The 20,960-nt window shown below is 39.1% G+C and overlaps 1 protein-coding gene across 7 annotated transcripts in view; it reads left to right on the forward strand.

Moving 5' to 3' along the window:
* The window catches only part of DIP2A (disco interacting protein 2 homolog A), a gene marked incomplete at its 3' end in the record, with an annotated part of 108,127 nt that overhangs the window by 51,053 nt on the left and 36,114 nt on the right, over positions 1-20,960 (forward strand). For all 7 annotated transcript variants that reach the window (XR_014618569.1, XR_014618570.1, XM_084289424.1 and 4 more), the window contains exons 6-18: positions 3,810-3,938; positions 5,087-5,206; positions 6,871-7,068; positions 8,773-8,864; positions 9,100-9,210; positions 9,969-10,092; positions 10,372-10,481; positions 10,891-10,993; positions 12,056-12,120; positions 12,441-12,534; positions 13,039-13,158; positions 14,755-14,869; positions 15,997-16,136. Coding sequence is in view for 5 of the 7 variants with exons in the window: in XM_084289424.1 (XP_084145550.1) it covers positions 3,810-3,938; positions 5,087-5,206; positions 6,871-7,068; positions 8,773-8,864; positions 9,100-9,210; positions 9,969-10,092; positions 10,372-10,481; positions 10,891-10,993; positions 12,056-12,120; positions 12,441-12,534; positions 13,039-13,158; positions 14,755-14,869; positions 15,997-16,136 (1,521 nt within the window). The remainder of the gene's footprint in view (positions 1-3,809; positions 3,939-5,086; positions 5,207-6,870; positions 7,069-8,772; positions 8,865-9,099; positions 9,211-9,968; positions 10,093-10,371; positions 10,482-10,890; positions 10,994-12,055; positions 12,121-12,440; positions 12,535-13,038; positions 13,159-14,754; positions 14,870-15,996; positions 16,137-20,960) is intronic.

Here is a 20,960-nt window from a genome sequence, read left to right on the forward strand (position 1 = left end):
GGTTGCTCCAAGCCCCATCCAACCTGTCCTTGAGCATTTCCAGGGCTGGGGCATCCACATCTTCTTCGGGCAGTCTGTTCCAGTGCCTCGACACACCCAGTAAAGAATTTCTTCTGAGTATCTAATCTAAACCTATAGGTTTTTTTTAGTTTAAAGCCATTACTCCTTGTCCTGTCACCACATTCCGTGAAAGAGTCCCTCCCCAGCTTTCCTGTGGACCCCCTTTAGGAACTGGAAGGCCACTATAAGGTCTCCCCAGAGCCTTCTGTTTTCCAGGCTGAACAAACCCAGCTCTCTCAGCCTTTCTTCTTAGTCTTCGTAGGAGAGGTGTTAGGAGAGGTGTTCCAGCCCTCTGATCATCCTCATGGCCTCCTCTGGACTCACTCAAGCTGCTATGGGCCCCAGAGCATGGTACATGATGAAGTTCCTGTGTTTTTAGTACTATGCAGTGTGTATCACATGTATTATTCCTGATATTTTCAGATTTTGGCAGCTTTACTACACAACTTTTTGCTTATCTGTAGCTGTATGCCTACATAGACTATACAGAGTTTTCTCTTAATTCATTACAGAGAACAGGTTAGGTTGAATATGGAAAACAGTGAAATGCTTCAGTAGACTTAAACTGAGTATACAGACTTCTGTATGCTGAGATTAAATACTTACGAGGTGTCAATTGATGTGATAATTTAAGGCACAAATTTATTTCTCAAATACCTGTTAATTGAGCTAGTCGAGCTGTTACTGTCAAATTTTGTTGAAAGCCCCATCAGGTATCCTTTAGACTTCTTTTTGTAGATGATAGTGTGTTTATAGTATGAGCAAGGTAGAGGTTGTGGTGGTTTTACTTGAGTGGGCAGCCAAGCTCCAACACGACCACTCTTTCACTTCCCCTCCTCAAAGGGAAATGGGGAAAAAATAAAATGCACAGGGCTCAAGGGTTGAGATAAGGATGGGGAGAGATATCGCTCAGCAATTATCATGACAGGCAAAACAGACTCAGAGTAGGGAGATAGTAAGATTTACTGCCTATTACTAGCAAGCTAGAAAAGTGAGAAACAAAGGAAATAAGCAAAAACCACCTTCCTCCCATCCACCCTCCTCCATCTTCTCCCCCCAAGCAGCACAGGGTAACAGGGGAATGGGGGTTGTGGTCAGTTTATAGCACTTTGTCTCTGCCGCTCCTTCACGGTCACTCTCTGTCCTTGCTCCAACATGGGTTCCCTCCCACGGGATGCTGTCCTTCCCAAACTGATCCTGCGTGGGCTTCCCACAGGTGGCAGCTCTTCAAGAACTGCTCCAGATATGGGTCCATAGGAGCGACAGAGATGAAGTGCTATAGACTGGCTGCAACCCCATTCCCCTGTTCCCCTCTGCACCTTGAGATGCAAGAGGAGATGGAAGAGGGTGCATGAGGGAAGACATTTTTAGTTTCATTCATTTGTTTCTCACTTCTCTAGCTTGTTAGTTAATAGGCAATAAATCTGACTATCTCCCTACTCTGAGTCTGTTTTGCCTGTCATGATAATTGTTGAATGATCTCCCCATCCTTATCTCAACCCTTGAGCCCTGTGCATTGTATTTTCTCCCCCTTTCTCGTTCAGGAGGGGGAGTGAGAGAGTGGTTGTGTTGAAGCTCGGCTTCCCACCTGAGTAAAACCATCACATTAGGTCAGAACTTTTCTAAAGTCTTTGAATCTTCAGTATAAGGTTCTTCCTTAGAGATCACTTTCTGACTGATATCTAGCTTTTAGATTTCTGTATTGTACATCATACTTCTTTTTTTCTTGGGCTACTGCCTTCCTTTACATTTATCTCTGTGTCTTCTAATCAGTAATTGAAATGTACATGTACTTCAGTTTAAATCCAATTATCTTTAGTCCCCGAGTTACAAGTCTGTTCACAGATGCTTTACCGGCTTTTCTCTTTATGTACTTTGTCACAGTATCTCTAGATGATACAGATTAATTTCATGGGTTTTTATGGGTGTATATGAATAAAATGCCTAAATAATTAATGAGGCTAATGTAATTTTCATCTGAGCATAAATCCTGCAAATTGAAATTACTCCTTTCACACATATAATTTTGCCTTCTCAGGGCAGAATTGTGAGGGAGGCTCTGTTCTCTGTTGTGTGTAGGATAAAGTAGCTGTGGACAACAGAGCTGTTGTTTATAAGCACCCCTGGCATTTTCTTTCTGTGATTAGGGACATCGATTTGCATGAAACTTGGCTGTGAGATGCTTGTGAAATACCTGAATTCTGTAGAGCAGCACCTCCATATATAGTTACTTTATGTGTTTTCATTTGGGATCATTGTTTTTTGTTTGCTTTCCAAGAATTTTCATTTTCTTGTGTGATTTCTTTGAACAGTTCACAAGTACACAGAACTTCTGTAACTGTTCCCAAATAGCTTCTTCCTTGTGTTACTCTCTGTGCATCTAGTTGCAGAGCTTTTATGTTTCAAAAATCCATCTTGAGTATGCGGATGGAAGATGGCTTTTTGCCCAACAGGAAAGTGCATGGCAAAACCCGTATCCTTTTATCATTTCAGCTTCTGATCCAAGTGCACCAAGTCGCGTTGTGTGTGTGTCTATTGTTCTCTTTCTTGATTATTTGTATCCATATGCATATGATGTCAAGTGCATGGAATAGATTTATGCTCTGAGTCACCTTAATGCTTAGTGGTTATGACATATTATATGCAGAATGGTATTTTGGGGATTTCCACTGATAAGGTGTTGTGGCTTAGCTATGTTGCCATGTTTTCTTGTTACTGGTTTTAACTCCCACCTTTGTCCGATCAAGTGATATTCTGTCCTTCTTGTATCTTTACCCATAGGAAAGAAATTTATGGTCCTTGCTTAGTACCTGGCAAGACAGATCTCCCTAATACAACAATTGTCATTACAGTGATGATGGCTGCAAAGTATAAGAATGGATTTAACATTTTCTGGTGATGCCACTAAAACTGCTTAGAGCTGTATTGGTGGTTTGTATTAAGCTCTGGAAATCTGTGAACAGAGCTAGAAATACTTTTTATGTTAGCGCTAATCACTTCCTCAAAAAGAGTGGGTTAATACATATATTTCCCAGCATAGCCTTTATCTACCTAGGTTATCTCCCTAGGGTTCTTACTGCAGAATTTGTGCCATACAAAGGTTCTTTGAGGGTTCTGTCACTAGCAAGCTGTATGACTGCATCCAGTTCTTCCAGCACCGCTGTGTCCAGCAGCATTGTGTTCATAAGCTTTTTCCTGTTACAGTTCTATTCTTATTCATTAGGATTCTGAACATTTCAGGCCTCTAGTTCTTGGTAACAGTACTTCAGGTGTTCCTTATTTGAACACTTCTTCCAAATAATTAACTATCTTAACCTGTGATTGTGCAGAAAATCATTCCATAAAATAGGTCACAATTTTGGGATGACAGTACTCGCTAGCATTCTTTAGTAGTACAGAAACGCGATGCAGTTCCAAGCAATACAGGTTTTTGCCTCAAGGTTGTTATAAGGTGCTTCTCAAGCCCCTTGAGTATATGAGAATTTGAGAATTGCACTGTTTTCCCTATGTAAATGTACATTATAAAACATTTAAATATTAACTGCTTGTATCACACACCGTTGGAATTAAACAGCTTGTCATGTCAGGCCATACCACATCATGCCTCAGAAAACCCAGTGCTTTTTCTGTTGTGAGCAGCGGTGCACAAAACATGTGAGGAATAGCAAGAAGGCTGTAACAAACAACTTTGGATGTACTGAGTCTTAATGTGACTGATGAGTTCCCATGTCGTTCTTACATTTCTACAGATAACCACTCTGCACCTCCTGATGTAACCACTGGTTTGGTGGAACACTTGCATCATGAGCGACCACAACTGGCATCAGTACGAGGAGTTCCCAGAGGCTACAACAGCAGCATTTTGGAAACTGCAGATGGTGATTGTATTATAAATCTCCCACCTTTCCATCTATGTCCCTTTTTCTGAATAAGCAGATGGATAACATTGTGTGTCATAACCCCTCCAAAGCTCTGCAGTACTATGCTGTGTATGTCAGACTGCAAAAGGAAAGGAAGCTGTTTTGCATTTCCCTTGCTCTGCCACTGGGAACCAAGTGGAATCCATGTCACTGTTTCAGTATATTTTTATAGTAAAAGACAACAAAAGCCCTTTAATCTCACATTTTAAATATGTATTGTCTCAAAACTGTAAATGTAAACAAACACGCGTTGTTAAATGCTATTGAATTATAAATAAGAATATAACATACACAAATGAAAATCAGCATACAACATGGTTTTGTGTTGTGGTTATTGTTTGCTAGCAGTATAAAATATTGAAAGATTCACTTATTTTTTCCATAGCTATCTTTATTCAATTTTCACACTTCCAGTACTGACTGAATGTAAAATGTAGATTAAAGTATGAGAATGTATATGTATCAGTCAGACAGCTAGGAAACAGCATTGTTTTAAAGGACTGTGGTGATGTTACACCGATGCCTAGCTAAACTTCACAACACCACTCTCTCACTCCTCCTCCTGAAAGGAACAGTGGGATAAAATACCATGAAAATAGTCTCAAGGGTTGAGATAAAGGTAGGGAGAGCACTCACCAATTACTGTCACAGGCAAAACAGACTCAGCATAGGGAGATTAATTTATTGCTTATCACTAGCAAACTAGAGCAGTGAGAAACAAAAAGCAAACTAAAAACACCTTGCTTGTTGGTTCAGCTCTGGCCAGTGGTGGGTCCCTTTTGGAATCAACCAGAGCTGTTTTTATTCTAACACAGGGCAGTTCCTGGACTCTTTTCACATATGCCAACCCCCATAGCCCCTCTGCTACCAAAACCTTGCTACGTAAGCCGAATACAAACAAATAAATCTGTGTTTGAAACTGTTATTTATTAAAGCTTTTTTTTTTTTTTTTTTTTTTTTTTCCCCAAACGAGCTACTCATTTTGAATAACTCTTCCATCTGAAAACTATACTGAGCTTCGAGTGATGTTGTCAGCAGTGTGGAAGCTATATTTTATTGTATGTGTATTAATACATGGAAAGTAATGCATCTTTTCTGCTTGACAGGTGTCCCAGTGAATAGCAGGGTGTCCTCTAAAATCCAGCAGCTTCTAAATACCTTGAAAAGACCAAAGCGCCCACCTTTGAAAGAATTTTTTGTTGATGATTTTGAAGAACTGCTAGAAGGTTAGTTTTCTTTTAAATAAAAATTTCACTCTTTGTGTAATCAATTCAAGAAAGAACTGTTATGTCTTAGCAAGTATTGTTTTCTTTCTTTCTTCCCCCCCCCCCAAAAAAAAGTGATAGAATTATGATATCATGTGACCTTTCTGTCTCTAATCTTCTGTCTCTAATCTGTCTCTAATCTTTCTGTCTCTGAATCTTCTGATTCAGCTCAGTTTGGACCAGTGTGATGAGCTGGTGAATACTAGAGCCAGTGATTTACATATATTTGGAGAATTTCTATTCACACCTTTGTTAAGAACTACACTGGGAGATTCAGAAATTATATCATGTTTGGTGATGGGCATGCAGTCACTTTTTGCTGCAGACATTTTATACCTAGTCTTACAGTAATCAGTGAATTTGTAGTAGGTACTCACTGGAGTAAATCAAGGCATAACCAAAGTGTAACTGATCACAGGATGGACCTCTGGAAGCCTCTGACCAACCTGCTGTTCAAAGCAGGTCTGAGTAGGTGTTGTGGTTTAACCCAGCCAGCAGCTAAACACCACACAGCCGTTCGCTCACCCTCCCCCCTCCCTCTCTGGGACAAGGGAGAGAAATGGAAAGTGAAGCCCGTGAGTTGAGATAAAGACAGTTTAATAAGACAGGAAAATAATAATAACAATAATAATAATAACAATATTAATAATAGTACAATGATGATAATAGTACTACTACTAATAATGTGTACAAACAAGTGATGCACAATGCAATTGCTCACCACCCGCTGACCAATGCCCAGCCTAACCCCGAGCAGTCCAGCCCCCTCCCCCTGGCTAGCCACCCCTATATATTGTTTAGCATGATGTCAGATGGTATGGAATACCCCTTTGGCTAGTTTGGGTCACCTGTCCTGGGTCTGTCCCCTCCCAGCTCTTGCTGCACCCCCAGCCTGCCCATTGGCAGGACAGAGCTGAGAAGTCCTTGGCTTGGTATAAGCACTGCTCTGCAACAATTAAAACATCGGGGTGTTATCAGCACTCTTCTCATCCTAAGCCAAAACATAGCATTCTACCAGCTACTAGGAAGATAATTAACTCTGTTCTAACTGAAACCAGGACAGTAGGTCAGGCTGCTCAGCGCTTTGTCTAGTTAAGTTCTGAGTATCTCCTAAGACAGAAATTCCATGGCCTGTCTGGGTGCTGTACCAGTGTTTGACCAGCTTCAAAGCAGAAAAAAGGGTTTCTGTATACCTGGTTGGAATTTCTCATGTTCCAGCTTTTGCCTTTACTGTCTTTCTTCACAGTGAGAACACTTGTTCAATTGGCACTGAAGGCATTCTTTCTGATGATGATTCTTGACTTGGTGTAGGCTTTCATTTAAACAGATGTTAGAACAAACAGAAGAAAATAATATCCTCCCATAGTAGAGAAAAAGTGAACTCAGGATTCAAATTCTGTTCTGTGGCCAGCTTCTTTGAACAATGTGGAATCAGAACTATAAAATGTTGGTAATTACTTTTTGTGAAGCCAACAGATGATTAGCATGGCATCATCATAAAGCAGGGTAAAAGCAGTGATAGCTCTGAGGAAGGATGAGAATAGTTCATAGAATTGCCTTTTAAGTGTAATGTGCACTTTTGATAAAGATTGACATTCTGCCACTTTACTGTTCTCTGGTTTTAGTGCAACAGCCTGACCCAAATCAACCAAAGCCTGAAGGAAATCAGATGAGTGTTCTTAAAGGTGAACCCTTAGGTGTGGTAACCAACTGGCCACCTTCTCTGCTGGCTGCCCTGCAGCGCTGGGGAACTACACAGCCGAAATCCCCATGTCTGACTGCTTTGGATACAACTGGGAAAGCTATTTATACACTTACCTATGGTAGGTATTGGTGAAAACTGTAAGAAAGAATTAGGTGTTCATTGTGAAATGAACAATTGGCTTTACTTAGGAGGGACTGACTGTTCAGGACAGATCATTTGAGATTTCTACTCAAATAGAAGTTAAAAGTTCATTGTATATGAAGAAGAATTTTGAAAGTTAACAAAGGCAAAATAATCACATCAGTTCTTTACAAGTGGCTATTTATAAATTTCAAACAATTTTGCTTAAAAAAATCTGCAAAAGAAAGCTAAAAAGAGACTGATGTAAAATAGGAGAAAGTAGCAGATGACTACTAATGGACTCTTAAGATTCCCAAAGTAGACAGAATGCTTCAGTGTGCATGTATGTTCTTGCATATCCTTATAGAGAAAACTTGTACTTCAGGATATTATTGAGGGAAGTGAGACTTGACTGTATCAGTGAATTAGAAAAATTACAGTAATTGTGGGGGTTTTTTGAAGGTAATCTTATCCCTCAGGGTAGCTAACTCTGCAGCATGTTGCTTACATTTAATCACGCAGTATGTTGGAATATTACATTTTCTTGTTTGAGTTCTTGCAGGTGAAGTATGCTTAGGGAAAATATAATTGAGTAGATGCATTCGTTTCATTACCTTGCACAGGAACTTTAAGAAAGTGAAAACTGTTTAGAAGATCATGTTTAGTTGTATGTTTAAAAAACAAAATGAACAAACATAAAAATAAAAAGAAGCCAAGTTCTAAACTGTACTTGGATTCTGCCAACTTATCTGGGCAGGTCACAAAGCCATAGTATTTATTTTGATGAACTTGAGTCCTGCACCTGTTTTGTGTTTTTGTTGTGTGTGCTTTTTTTTTTTAATATACATATATATATATAACTTATAATATATAAACTTGCATATATGTTACACAGCAAAAAAAAATGTTGAACTGGGGAAGTTTGAGATTGACAAACACAAATTACCTGATGGTTGGCTACATGGTCTGAAGAAAATGGATGCAAGTCCAAGACACCATACTAGAAAACTGTACCAAATGCATGCTACAGTGTGGCTCCCTGGGTTCTACATGCTTTGATTTGCCGCTAACAGTGGAAGGGTTTTGCTGTTGCTCAACTTTTTATGAAGAGTTTGTTTTAATAAATACTCTTCTTTTTGGAGGATTATTGGAGATTGTCTTCTATACTGTGTCAAATAAGTAATTAGGTTTTTGTCTTTGTATTTAATAGTTTGGATGCATTTTTTGTTCTGAATTATTGAAGATGTAGATGTGTAGATGACTATTGAGCACTGAACTGGCATTTCACAGAGATGGATATTATGGCATTTATTTGTACCCTTTGTTTCTTAAATTTCAGTTATTTTTTGGCCAAATTAGAATTTTTATTTTTATCCCAGGCAGTTTGATTTCTCTAAGAACCCTTAATAAGGAGTTGTCTTAGTTTTTTTGGAAATACACTTAAGTTATATCAACCAGACTATGTGTGTATATCAACCAGACTATGCATGTGTGTGTGTGTGCACTGATACTGCAGATGAGCTCAGCAGGTTTCTGTGATGTGATTGCTTTTGCAAAAGCAGTGTTTACTTTTCCAGAATGCTTGTGTGACCGCTAATTCTGTTTTCACACAACCAACTTGTGTGTATATAGAGCATCAACATTTGCCAGTTAAAAGCTGTGATTTTAGGCTCTATTTCTTTGATTTCTGCATCATCTTTAGGCAAACTGTGGAGTCGGAGCTTGAAGTTAGCGTATACCCTGCTAAACAAGCTAACCACTAGGAATGAACCACTACTGAAGCCTGGAGACCGGGTAGGTTTGTTTGATTGGTCTACATGGATAAAACAGACAGTGTGGAACAGTTTTAGCTAAAGAAAGCTTTGTAATACTGTGATTTTTAATACTGTATTATCAGAACATTCAGTATTTCTGCTCCTAGTTTGTGACCCCAGCAGTGTTATGACAATTTTTTCCCACAAACTTAAAAAACCATCCCCCTCCAAATAACAACAAAAAGCATTTCATGTTTTTTAATATATTTTTGTAGGTAGCTCTTGTATTTCCTAATAGTGATCCAGTTATGTTTATGGTGGCTTTTTATGGATGTCTCCTGGCAGAACTTATTCCTGTCCCAATAGAAGTTCCACTAACCAGAAAGGTAGGAAAATATATTCATTTTTTTTGGCTTCACAAATGAAGTAGGATCCCTAGTACCCTGCATGTTTGAAAGCAGTATGATGCATCAGCTAAATTACTTACTCTGCTTCTCAGTAGTTTACCAACTGTAAATACATGTTAATATGTTCATAAAATGTATAATATTTTGAGAAGGGAGAAAAAGCTATGAAGCAAAGAAGTTAGCTATTTTAGGATGTATACTTGTAGATTTATTTTTTTTTTAAAGATGTGTGAAATTATTTCTTAAAATATACTACAGAAATGTGGTATTTTCAGCTCCCAGTCTATGTAATGGGAGCAGAGACAGGCAGAGATATCACAGTTTTGCAAATACGTGGATAATCCCTCAAATGTTGGAAGTTATTAGAAGAGGTGTGAAATCAGGCCTGAAAAGCTACAGGCTCTGTTCTTCAGTGCCTCGGGACTCAGAGGCAGCATAACACCATCTCTGTGTTTTGCCAGAACATATGAACTTACCTGCAGGGTTCGAGAAGCACGCACAAATATTGTTTTGCTTCCATTGTTTATCAGATCTACTGCCAATTAGTTGGCACTAAGCAAAAGTTGATGCATTTTGAGTGTAAAGTTCAGTGCTAACAAAAAAAAAATATCTTTTGACCTAGGATTTTCTTTTCCTGTGATATCATTCGTCTTAATTTCAAAACATGGAAAAGTTGCAGTAAACTGTGCTAAAGTGTGATTTATTACTAAGTTTGCTAAAACTTCGTTTCTCTGTAGGATGCAGGCAGCCAGCAAATTGGATTTCTTTTGGGCAGTTGTGGAGTAACACTAGCTTTAACCACTGATGCTTGTCAAAAAGGCCTTCCTAAAGCTCAGACTGGTGAGGTAGTTACGTTCAAAGGTATGTTTCTGAGCTACTCAAATTTCTTTATACGATAAAGGATGTGTATATTGATTGTTGGTGTTAAGCCATTTCTTTGACTTTGCTTGTATGCTTCTAGCTTATGTATAAAGACAAACTGCCATAATTGTAAAGAGAGTACTTAGTGCTTCTTCTTCCTGTCAGGGGTGTGATGCTGCAGCATTTACTTGCTACGTGTCGCTATCCCAGAATACTGGGGGGAAAAAGTACTTTGGAAGTATAATAATACTAACTTTTTTCTTTTTTTTTCATTTGAAGGTTGGCCTCGTCTCATTTGGTTTGTGATTGATGGGAAACATCTGGCAAAACCAGCTAAGGACTGGCATCCGCAAGTACGGGATGCCAGTGCTGAGATTGCTTATATTGAGGTGATCCAGTATAATATGCCTAACTTATTATTACACTATTCCTGTTTATGTCACAGCACATTTTATTCCTTTAATCTTCTGATGCTACAAAAAAGATGACTGTAATATGTATAATTGTGGAACAAGAGTGTTTTCCTCAAGGTTACCAGGAAAACTGGTGTGTGAGTGGTTATACTGGCTTTTTAGGATCCCTGGGAGAATTTGTTTAAATGGGGTAGAGAGATGGTCAGGTTTCCTTTGATATTAGAATATTTGCTGAACATAAATGCATCTCTTACATAGCTCTTTGATTATTAAAAAAAAAAAAAAAAGTTCACCTTTTTATAATAAAATATCCTTTAAGTTCACTACATTAAATTTTCTTTATTTTGTTGTTAAACTAATGAGTGTGTAAACTTTCTCTTTTCAGTACAAAACAAGTAAAGAGGGGAGCACAGTGGGCATTACTATATCTCATGCTTCCATGCTGGCACACTGTCATGCATTGACTCAGGCATGTGGCTATTCAGAAGGTAAGTTAACTACAACTTTAGAATGATGATCATAGCTTTGATTATCCAGGAAAACTACATTGCCAAATCATGTTTACTGTCTTAAATGAACTTTAAATAAGCTTTAGATACTTTCTCATACTTCAGATTCTCTCTCTGAGCATCATACAAAATCTGTCATAAGATTCTGTGAAACTGCCAACAGCCTTCTACCAGCCAACACTTACATATGCACTCCACTTTTCCTGAAGGCTGAAAATATTCAGGGCTATAGAAGATGCTCATTTCCTTAATTACAGGCTCACGAGGGAGGTGGCGGAGTCACCATCTCTGGAGGTGTTTAAGGAAAGGTTGAACGTGGTGCTTAGGGACATGACTTAGTGGATGATCCTGGTGGTAGGGGGGTGGTTAGACCGAATGATCTTGGAGGTCTTTTCCATTTATGATTTTATGGCTGGGATGACTTATGTGCCCTTAGAGTTCTCAGTCACCCAGGGAATGAATGGGTATGTGACTGGCTTGCTGAAGTATTCTGTTTATTGGGAAATAGCTGTGTATTTTCTTGTATTTTCTGAAAACATAACAAGAATAGTAAATACCTTGAAGAACCATTTCTTTTACGTGTAATCATCCTACATCAGTGGTAAGCAAATTTCACCTGATCAATAAAAGACATCCTTCTAAAATCAGATTAGATTTTATGCCAAACTTTGATTCTGTGTTTTGAATCACATAAGGCTTTTGAAGAGAGAGCATAGAAGAAAATTTAGTACAGCCATGATAATATTTCTCAAGAAATTAAGAATCAAGAATTTAATTCTTTCAAATATAGCTAAACAATTTTTAGTTGAAAATTTCAGCAGTTGGCATCAAAAGCATTGTTACAGTCTGCATAGCCCTTTGGCAAAGGTAACAAACACGTGGAAGTGGTATTAAACTGAAAATTAGGTCTTAAATTCTTTGTAATAATCTAGTCTATAATTGTACTTTTAAGATGACTGTAGTAAGTAACATAAGACACTTTCAGATTAAGCAGCCTATATACCGCTTTTTAAATCTGATATTTTTTTCCTTTGTTTTCAGCTGAAACACTAACAAATGTCTTGGATTTCAAAAGAGACGCTGGCCTTTGGCATGGAGTACTAACAGTAAGTATTTGAATGAATGAAACTGTAGCAATAAGGTTCTCTTTGGGGTAGTGCATTAGCATCAGAATGCAGTCATAAACTACAGTTTGAGAACTATATTTAATTATTTATATTTTTATTAATAAAATAGTCCCTTTTCACTAACAGACTGTACAGATATACCTTACATTTTTATTGACTGTACACATAATTTTCACTGATAGTGAAACGTGAGAGTTATGCTGTAGCTGTGTTTTTTAAAAAAGATATTGGTGTGTTTGTTAAAAATATATTATGTGTCTTTGAACCACTTGAAACTTTTTTTTTAATATTTTTCTCAGAGTGTTATGAACAGGATGCATGTCATCAGTATTCCCTATGCGCTAATGAAGGTTAATCCACTTTCATGGATACAGAAAGTCTGCTCATACAAAGGTAACCTTAAAGTATTATTACTTTACCTACCTCTTCTCTGATGATTTATTAAAAACAAAACCAAAAACAATAACAACAACAACAAAAAAAAAAACAGGCAACATTAAATTAAAATCTGTGTAAGATGTCTGCTGTAGGCAAGGCCACTGGTGCTTTATCCAGCTGACTTCCTTTGCCACCGTGATGCCTCAGCTTTAGCAATCAAGTACTGCAAGTACAGTGTTAAATGTACTGATGGATTGATTGAGAAGCAACTTCGATGGCTTATTCTGATAGATCTTTAATGATGACTATTTCTCATCCTGTTAATTGAATTTATAGTAAGCATTTTAATTCTATAATCAAGTCCATTTGGAGACAGGTCATAGTAGTTAAATAGTAGTAGTTTGTAATTTGTTTAATAAATTTATGTAAATACGCAAAAATATTTGTATAATTTAATAAATTTTGTCTTTATTTTGTTCTGCACACATGCCATAATTATTTTCTTCTTTTAATTTTCAGCCCGTGTCGCAGTAGTAAAATCACGTGATATGCACTGGTCACTTTTGGCTCAGAGGGATCAGAGAGATGTCAGTCTAAGCTCTTTACGAATGTTAATAGTGGCAGATGGAGCTAATCCATGTAAGTACAGGTGTATTTTCTGAGCTGTCAGTCCAAGGTGAACTGAAGTACGTTCTAAATCACAACACTGTTTTTGTACTATAGGAGCTCAGCAGTTCATCTTCAGAAAGGCAGACAGCAGCATTTCTTTGCTAAGAACACCGGAGAGAAACTTTCACAGAAAACATTCTGTTACTCTTTGCATAAAAAATAGTTGGCAATGTAATTTGAAACAGGATTTTTAAATTTAAAGTAAATCATAAGGTCAGTTTTGAAGTAGTTGCTCATGTAGTGCAGGTAGAAAAAGTCTTTGAGTTGCAATGTGTCTGATTTCTGTACATTCCCATAGGGCTTCCAGCTCTTCCTGTTTGTTACCCATGCTGTGTGCATTGGTGTGGATGCACTTCAGTTTCACCATTGCCCTCACCCCCAAGCAGCGTGGGGGTCAGTCTATAGCACTTTGTCTCCGTCACTCCTTCTCAGTCACCCTCTTCCCTTGATCCAGTGTGGGTTCCCTCCCACAGCATGCCATCCTTCCTAAACTGATCCTGGATGGGCTTCCCACAGGCAGCAGCTCTTCAAGAACTGCTCCAGATACGGGTCTGTACCACGGGGTCCATCCATCAGGAGCACTCTGCTCCAACCTGGGTCCCCCAAGGGCAGCAGCTCCAGCCTGGGGCCTGCTCTGGCAGGAGTCTTCCACAGGCAGCAGCTTCTGTCAGTGCAGGTCCACCTGCTCCACTGTAGGTCTCCTCCAGGGGCTGCACTGTGGAACCCTGCCCCACCGTGGTACTCCATGGACTGCAGGGGATCAGCCTGCTTCACCATGTTCCTCACCACAGGCCTCAGGCGAACTTCTGCTCCGGCGCCTGGAGCACCTCTCCCCCTCCTTCTTCACTGACCTTGGAGTCTGCAAGGCTGTTTCTCATTCCTCTCACTCTCCCAGGTGCTGTTCCCCAGCAGTTTTCTTTTCCCTTTCTTAAATAGGCTTTCACAGATGCACAGATAGGCTTTCTGGCCCGGTTCTGGCCATCAGCGGGGCCCTTACCTAACATGGGGCAGCTTCTGGATTCTTCTCACAGAGGCCACACCTATGGCCCCCTACCAAAACCTTGCCACGTAAACTCACACCTGTGCACCCACTCCATCTAGTAACCACCCCAGTCCCCTGAAGTCCCTTTTGATAGCCCTCAGGCTTCTCTCAGCAGTGTCATTGCTGCCAGCCTGAACTATCACTAAGGAGTAATTCTGTGGCATCTGAAAGAAACACTTGTATAGGAATTTAAGAACTGCATCATTGGCAGACTTTCAATAATGTGAAGTTTTATGGATCATTGCCTCAGGAAAATTATGCAGAATTTCATAAATCTGTTCTGAGTATGCAAAGTGTCACAGAATTTCGTTCTGTGAATTTGTTAAACACTTTTTTTTCTTCAAATCTGGAATCTAATTGTAGGCTACCGTGTCCTTTAGGCAGTTTGAAAGTGTGTAGTTTCTGTGCAAGGATACAGTCTTTGTACGACTGGGCTTAGGGTAAACATAGATTTTGAAATTCTGCAGATCAAGCTTTCCTGCACTTGGCAGAAATGCTTCCAATTGTGTGCCTGTTCTTTTTAGGGTCAATATCTTCTTGTGATGCGTTCCTGAATGTATTTCAATCCAGAGGTTTGAGACCGGAAGTAATCTGCCCCTGTGCTAGTTCCTCAGAGGCGCTAACTGTTGCTATTCGCAGGTAATTCTTTATTTTATTTTATTTTTTCTGAGAACTGGGCTGAAAACATTTCTTGACTATTGAATTGTGTCTGGTGCTAAGGTAATTGTCAAAAAAAGACAACTACATACACAAAGGTGATCAAAGACCTAGACAGAGGAAGTCTGAGGCTTGCAGGTTTCACCTTCACTGAAGGAAGTGGGGATTTATATATATATATGTGTGTGTGTGCGTTTGTTTATTTATTTATTTATTTGCTTATTTATTTAAAATGTTATATTTTCCAGAAGTAGTCAGCCATACTGTTTTTTAAGCGTTTTGGAAAACGGGGTCTGATCCTCACTGAGTTTGCTATAAGACCTTTAGGAAATGCCACTAAAATCAAGATTTCGGCTTACTTGGGAGGAAGAAGATACTGAAAATTCAATTAATCAATGACTTACATATTTTGTCTTGTAATAAGGGGCCAAAGAAAAACAATAATAATTGTAATTGGCCTGGAAAATTCCATTCAATTTCTAGAGATAGAAAGTGATGTGCTGAGAAAACAGCATGCTTTGCTTATGAATAGGCTGGATTTTTTGGGCCATGGTTTTGAACAAAATGTACTTTTTTGGGGAAAACACATTTCAAGAAAATTTGATACAAAAAAAAACATAAATATTGGAGAATCTTCTCTGCTGCAGGAACTGACGTTTCCCAATAAATAAATAAAAGATTTTTTTTTTATATAACACTTGAATTCTTCTGTTCTGTGTCATCACAAAAGGTGAGCAACTGCACAAAATGGAGTTGTTAGTCCTCAACCAATACATCTCAGAGAGTACTGTCAAGCCTACGAACACTTCCTAATTTTTCTGTTGGACAGAAGATACAGCCTTTGAATACTTATTCTTGATACTTTGCCCGTAATAGATCTTACTCCTCTCTGTAACATTTTAGGGTGGGAGGAAGCTATGTGACATTTTGATCTAACTGTTTTTTTAATCTAGTAAAATACGTTACCAGTCTTGAACTCTTGTTTGTGTAGGATGAAAGACCATTATTTTGGTTATCCTTAAAAGACCTGACAGAATTGCACTGTGTTTTTGATGACCCTAAGCCCATTGGTCAGTTGGTTCATTCTGATTTGACTTTCTGTTTTTCAGACCTCCAGAACTGGGTGGGCCTCCTCCAGGAAAAGCAGTGTTATCTATGAATTGTCTTAGTTTTGGTGTGATAAGAGTGGATACAGAAGAGAAGTTGTCCATTTTAACTGTACAGGATGTTGGTCAGATTATGCCTGGAGGTAGGAAAATATTTCATGTAGGTTTACGCAAACTCCATGTAATTTATCTTTTCTATTATGCTTATGCTGATGAAACAAGTGAAATTGGTAAATGAGAATTATCTTCAAGGTAGTATGACTTACATTTTGACACATTACCCGAACACTTCAGTATTAAGTACTGTCTCAACTAAATTATTAAATGTTTGCAGTAGAAATTAACTGATGATAAACTTGAACAACTATAGGTTTTGGTGTGAGCAGATGCATTTGACTGGTTTTCAGAGTTGTGATTTTGTACATTTGTTAGCATTAGTGCAGACTGATTTACAGCTATGTAATAACAAGTACAGCAGGAAAAAAAAAAAAAAACACCTTAAATCTTAGTAGGAAATGTTATGTTTTATCCAGCAGTTGTTTCTCCTAGTGATAGTCCATGTGTTCATACTGAGCTGCAGCTGCTCTGTGTGCTGTGACAGTTCTTTTTCTTCAGCAGCCCCTGCAGCAGTTCTCTAAGCCTTTTTGTGTACCACAGGAGCATGTGTAGTCCAAGATACCTGCTCTGTTTCTCTCAGCCCTTCACAGTGTGATTTAGTGAGATTGTTCAATATCTGGCAGCAATTTACTATTTTTGAAGGCTTTATTTTTATTGCTGCTTTTTTGTTTTTATCTTTAGCTCTCCAACATTCCAAGACCTAGCTTTGTCCTGATGTGGCTTTACCCACCTTTTAGTGTTTGTTTATGGCCTAGAAACTTAGGTTAGCATAGAAATTTGTCATCTTTGAAACTAATAGTGAGTGTGTATGCTGCTGCCAGACTCTCATTTTGAATTGCTCTAGAGTATTTGTGAAGAATATATTTTATCTGGTGCTGGATATGCAATTAACAATAATAACTTAAAAATTCAGGAAGTGGCAATTTTGGTATTTCCTCTTAATAAAGCCGTGACACTGAAACTGTGGGAAATCAGCATGCTGGGATGCCTCTCTGAAGTGAATTTACACTAATGCACGCAGCGTGAAGAATAAACATGAGGAAGTAGACATGTACAGTTGCAGGTCTATAGTTGTGTTGGGATCACAGAGACATGGTGAGATGGCTCTCATCACAGAATCACAGAATATTAGGGATTGGAAGGGACCTTGAAAGATCATCTAGTCCAATCGCCCTGCTGGAGCAGGAACACCTAAATCATGTCACACAGGAATGCTCGTGGCTGGAGGGTTGCAGTGGAAGGCTCTTTAGGAAGGAAAGGCTGGTGAGATTAGGAGGAGTTGTTTCCCTTTACGTGATAGAATAGTTAGAGTGCATGGAGGTCTGCCTGGGGATGGATGAAGAGACATCTAAGAGCTTATGGGTAAGGGTAGAGCAGATTGGTACAGGTGACATTGTAGTGGGTGTCTACTGTAGGCCACCTGACTGGGAAGAAGTGGATGAGGCCTTGTACCAATGGCATCCTCAAATCTATGGGCTCTGCTTTTCATGGGGACTTCAAACACCCTAATGCCTGCTGGAGGGACAACCCAGGAGGGCATAAACAAACCAGGAGGTTCCTGGAGTGCAGTGATGACAGCTTCCTGACACAAGTGATAAAGGAGTCACTGAGGAGAGGTGCTCTGCTGTACCTCATACTCACAAAAAAGGAGAGGGGAGATCATTGGGGATGTGAAAGTTGAAGGCTACGTGATCATGAGAGAGCAGTATTCCAGATCATGAAAGGAAGGAGCAGGGAAGAAGCATGATCACAATGCTGGACTTAAGGAGAGGAGACTTTGGCCTCTTCATGAATTGGCTTGAAAGAGTCCCATGGGGTAACATTCTGGGGAGGAGAGAGGCCCAAGAAAGCTGGTTAATATTCAGAGATCTCTTCTAAGCTGATATGTTTTAAGATGTCATTTACAGACAATTGGCATCACTATCATGATTTTATATGTCAGTGAGAAACATGGAGTGACTTGTCTGATGAGAGGGATAGTTAAGTGTGTATCCGTCTTATGCCTTGAAGTGATATGACTTGTAGTGGATGGCTATTTATATTTTAAAAGAAGTAGTAAGTGGCAAAACTATGTGTAGGTTAAGCTGATGTTAAGTGACTTAATTCATTAACTGTTTTAAAACTCTCATCAGCATCAAGCTATTAGTCTATAGGGCAGATTAATTTCAATTTGACAGAATGATAAAAATTCCATGTCAAGTATAGTTTAGCAGAAATGTCTCTGTACATTCTCTAAGTCAGAACATAGATAAGAGGGTGCTTTCTAGGTGATAATCTAAGAATTTTGTTGCCTGTGACTGTCTCTGTAAAAACAAAAACAAGCAGTTGTTTAAAGATTTATGCCAAATGAAAAGAAATTGTTGTCTTAAAGAACTTAATGAATTCTTTCAAATGAGTCGGCGTGTACATTCTAGTATTGGATATACTTGTGCCTTGCCTTGTAAGTTTTATGGTTTTTCCTGTGTAGTATCATGGAGGATGTGCTCTGTCCCTTCTCACTTCGTGTTTGGCACACAGGAGAGAACATACCACCATTTCCTTGCCTGTCACTTGCCACTTTGAATTACTCTAGTCTTCATCTTTCCCTGTTTTTCCCTTTCTTTAGATTGCAGTGCTTTCACCAAAAGCCTAATTTGAGTGTCATGCTGTCCCTGAAAGCTGTATTCCATACTTAGTGAATACTTCTGTAAGGTCTTGGAAGTCACTATATGCCTTAGGCATTCAAACATCTTAAAACATAGGAGCTCACATTCCTGAATTTCGTTTGGGCAAATGAAGGTTGGACTAGATCTCAGGTCCCTTCCAAGCTGGGCTTTTCTCTAATTTCTATGAAATGTGCTATGAAAGTAGTCTCCTAGCCAAGAACAAGTAGTCTTGCTGAGGCTTGTTCAGTCAAGCCACATGGTTTTGATTTCAGTACCTTGAAGATCCCTGGTGTGCTTTATACAGGAGCCATCTTCTTAAAAGGTCATGGACATAAAGTGTCCACTTCTGCCGTCCTTTTCTGCAGACCTTGCTATTCGTTCTGAGACACTGTGGGTCCACCTTCTTACAGTGTCTTAATCAGCAAATAAGACAGACCCCTTAGCACCAGCATGATGTCTTATGTTGCAGCTGTTTAACCCATAGGCCACTCTCAATGCTGTATTCTCTTCAGTTGCCTTGGCTGTTCTCTTTGATTATCTACCATGAATGCCAATCACAAGAGCCACCGGGGAAGTGCAAGCATCCACAAAGAAATGTCTGCATGAAAGATAGCATGGGAATTCTTAGGAGAGAATCTAGTACGCATTTCCCTGAAAACTCCTATGTAGCTTCTGGAAGGATGATGTTTCGTCTCACCTGTTGATGAGCTTGGGCTATTTTGCATGCTTTCTGTCTTGGAACCAACCTTGGTAAGAAGCAGTATTTGACTCATAATGGTCTTTAGTCCTTTTTTTTTTTTTCAAATTGGACTGGTAAAGATAGTAGTGAGAGTATCAAACCTGTCTTCTGTTTTCAGCATCCAACTTTCCCATCAATTGGGATACAACCAGCATGTCACCTATCATCTTGGAAGCTTATAATATCTTATGCTAGGATGTGGATGGTCAGGGGGACTCAATTTTGCCTCCCTGCTCTTTACCATTTCCATTGTTTTGCAGGAATTTTCCTCACATTGTTTCTTTGACAGTAGAATAACCCTATCAATCCAGATCATCTATATCCCTACAGCTCCTAATCATACAAAACCTGGTTCATAGAAAAAGTGCTGCAGCAGTTACTTTCTTACATTCAAGCAGAGAAGTTTGGGTTGGAGCCAGATCTTAAGCTTCTGTAAAAAGAACAGGATGTTAAGATGCTTCCTTTGTCTTCAGTTTGTAGATGTCTGTGTCTCAGCAAACATTTGTGCAGATTCTGGTGGTTATCACGATGCTTCTTCATTGCAGAAAAATTTAGTTCCTATATCTCAGTGCCTCTTACTGATTTTTGAAGGGAGCTGTTACAGGACAATTTCATGATGCTTTTCGTCTTATTCCTTAGATTGTGAATGTGAAGAAACAGTATTCCATCTCAGTTCTGTGTTCCATTTGGCTTCAGACTGTCATGTGACAGCACAACACCCTCCCACTATAGACCTACTTTTGGAGATCTGTGGTGATGGGTACATTTATGATGAGATGTTCTCTTCCAATTTAAATGCTGTGCTCTGGATACTTGCATGACCTCTTTTAGAGTCTAGAGTCTTGTTCATCTTTGTCTATGAATGACCTTACTTTATGCCTAATGCCCTTTCCAGAAGACAGGGAAAATATTCAGGTCCTTCTATTGAACAGCCTCATATGCTGTTTCCTTCAAGGATTAGGTTTCTCTGGAACTACTGCGAGTGCCTTCAACAGTGGCAGTTAGAGGTGTTTTATCCTAGCTTTTTGTTATTTTTCCTGAGGTTTCCTGCCTCTATAACAGAAGCTGTAAGTAACACCTGCAGTGCTAGGAGGGCCCTCTTTTTATTTTCATGGCCCCAGGCCTTTCAGGAAGACTTGCTCCCTACAAGAAGATTCTGGCATTCCACTACTGGCACACTGTAACAGTTGCATATGGTTCTGCCATGAAACCATGAAAATGGAATGAAAACACTTTCTAACACGTATCAAGCATCTTTGGTGGCAGTAGTTTTCTGTTCTAGCGATCTGCTGTGCAAACCTCCAGAATTCTCACATTCATGTAGTGCTGTTCTTGAAATATTCAAAGCTAAGTCCACTCTTCAGTAGGGGTATCAGTCTGGTCATTTATTTGCACAATAGGATTCTCATCCTCTGCCAGAAATCTCATGGCAGGGCTAACTCCTGAGACTCCATCTGTAAGAATGT

The sequence above is a fragment of the Netta rufina genome (assembly GCF_964035555.1).
Source record: "Netta rufina genome assembly, chromosome: 6".
Taxonomy (NCBI): Eukaryota; Metazoa; Chordata; class Aves; order Anseriformes; family Anatidae; genus Netta; species Netta rufina.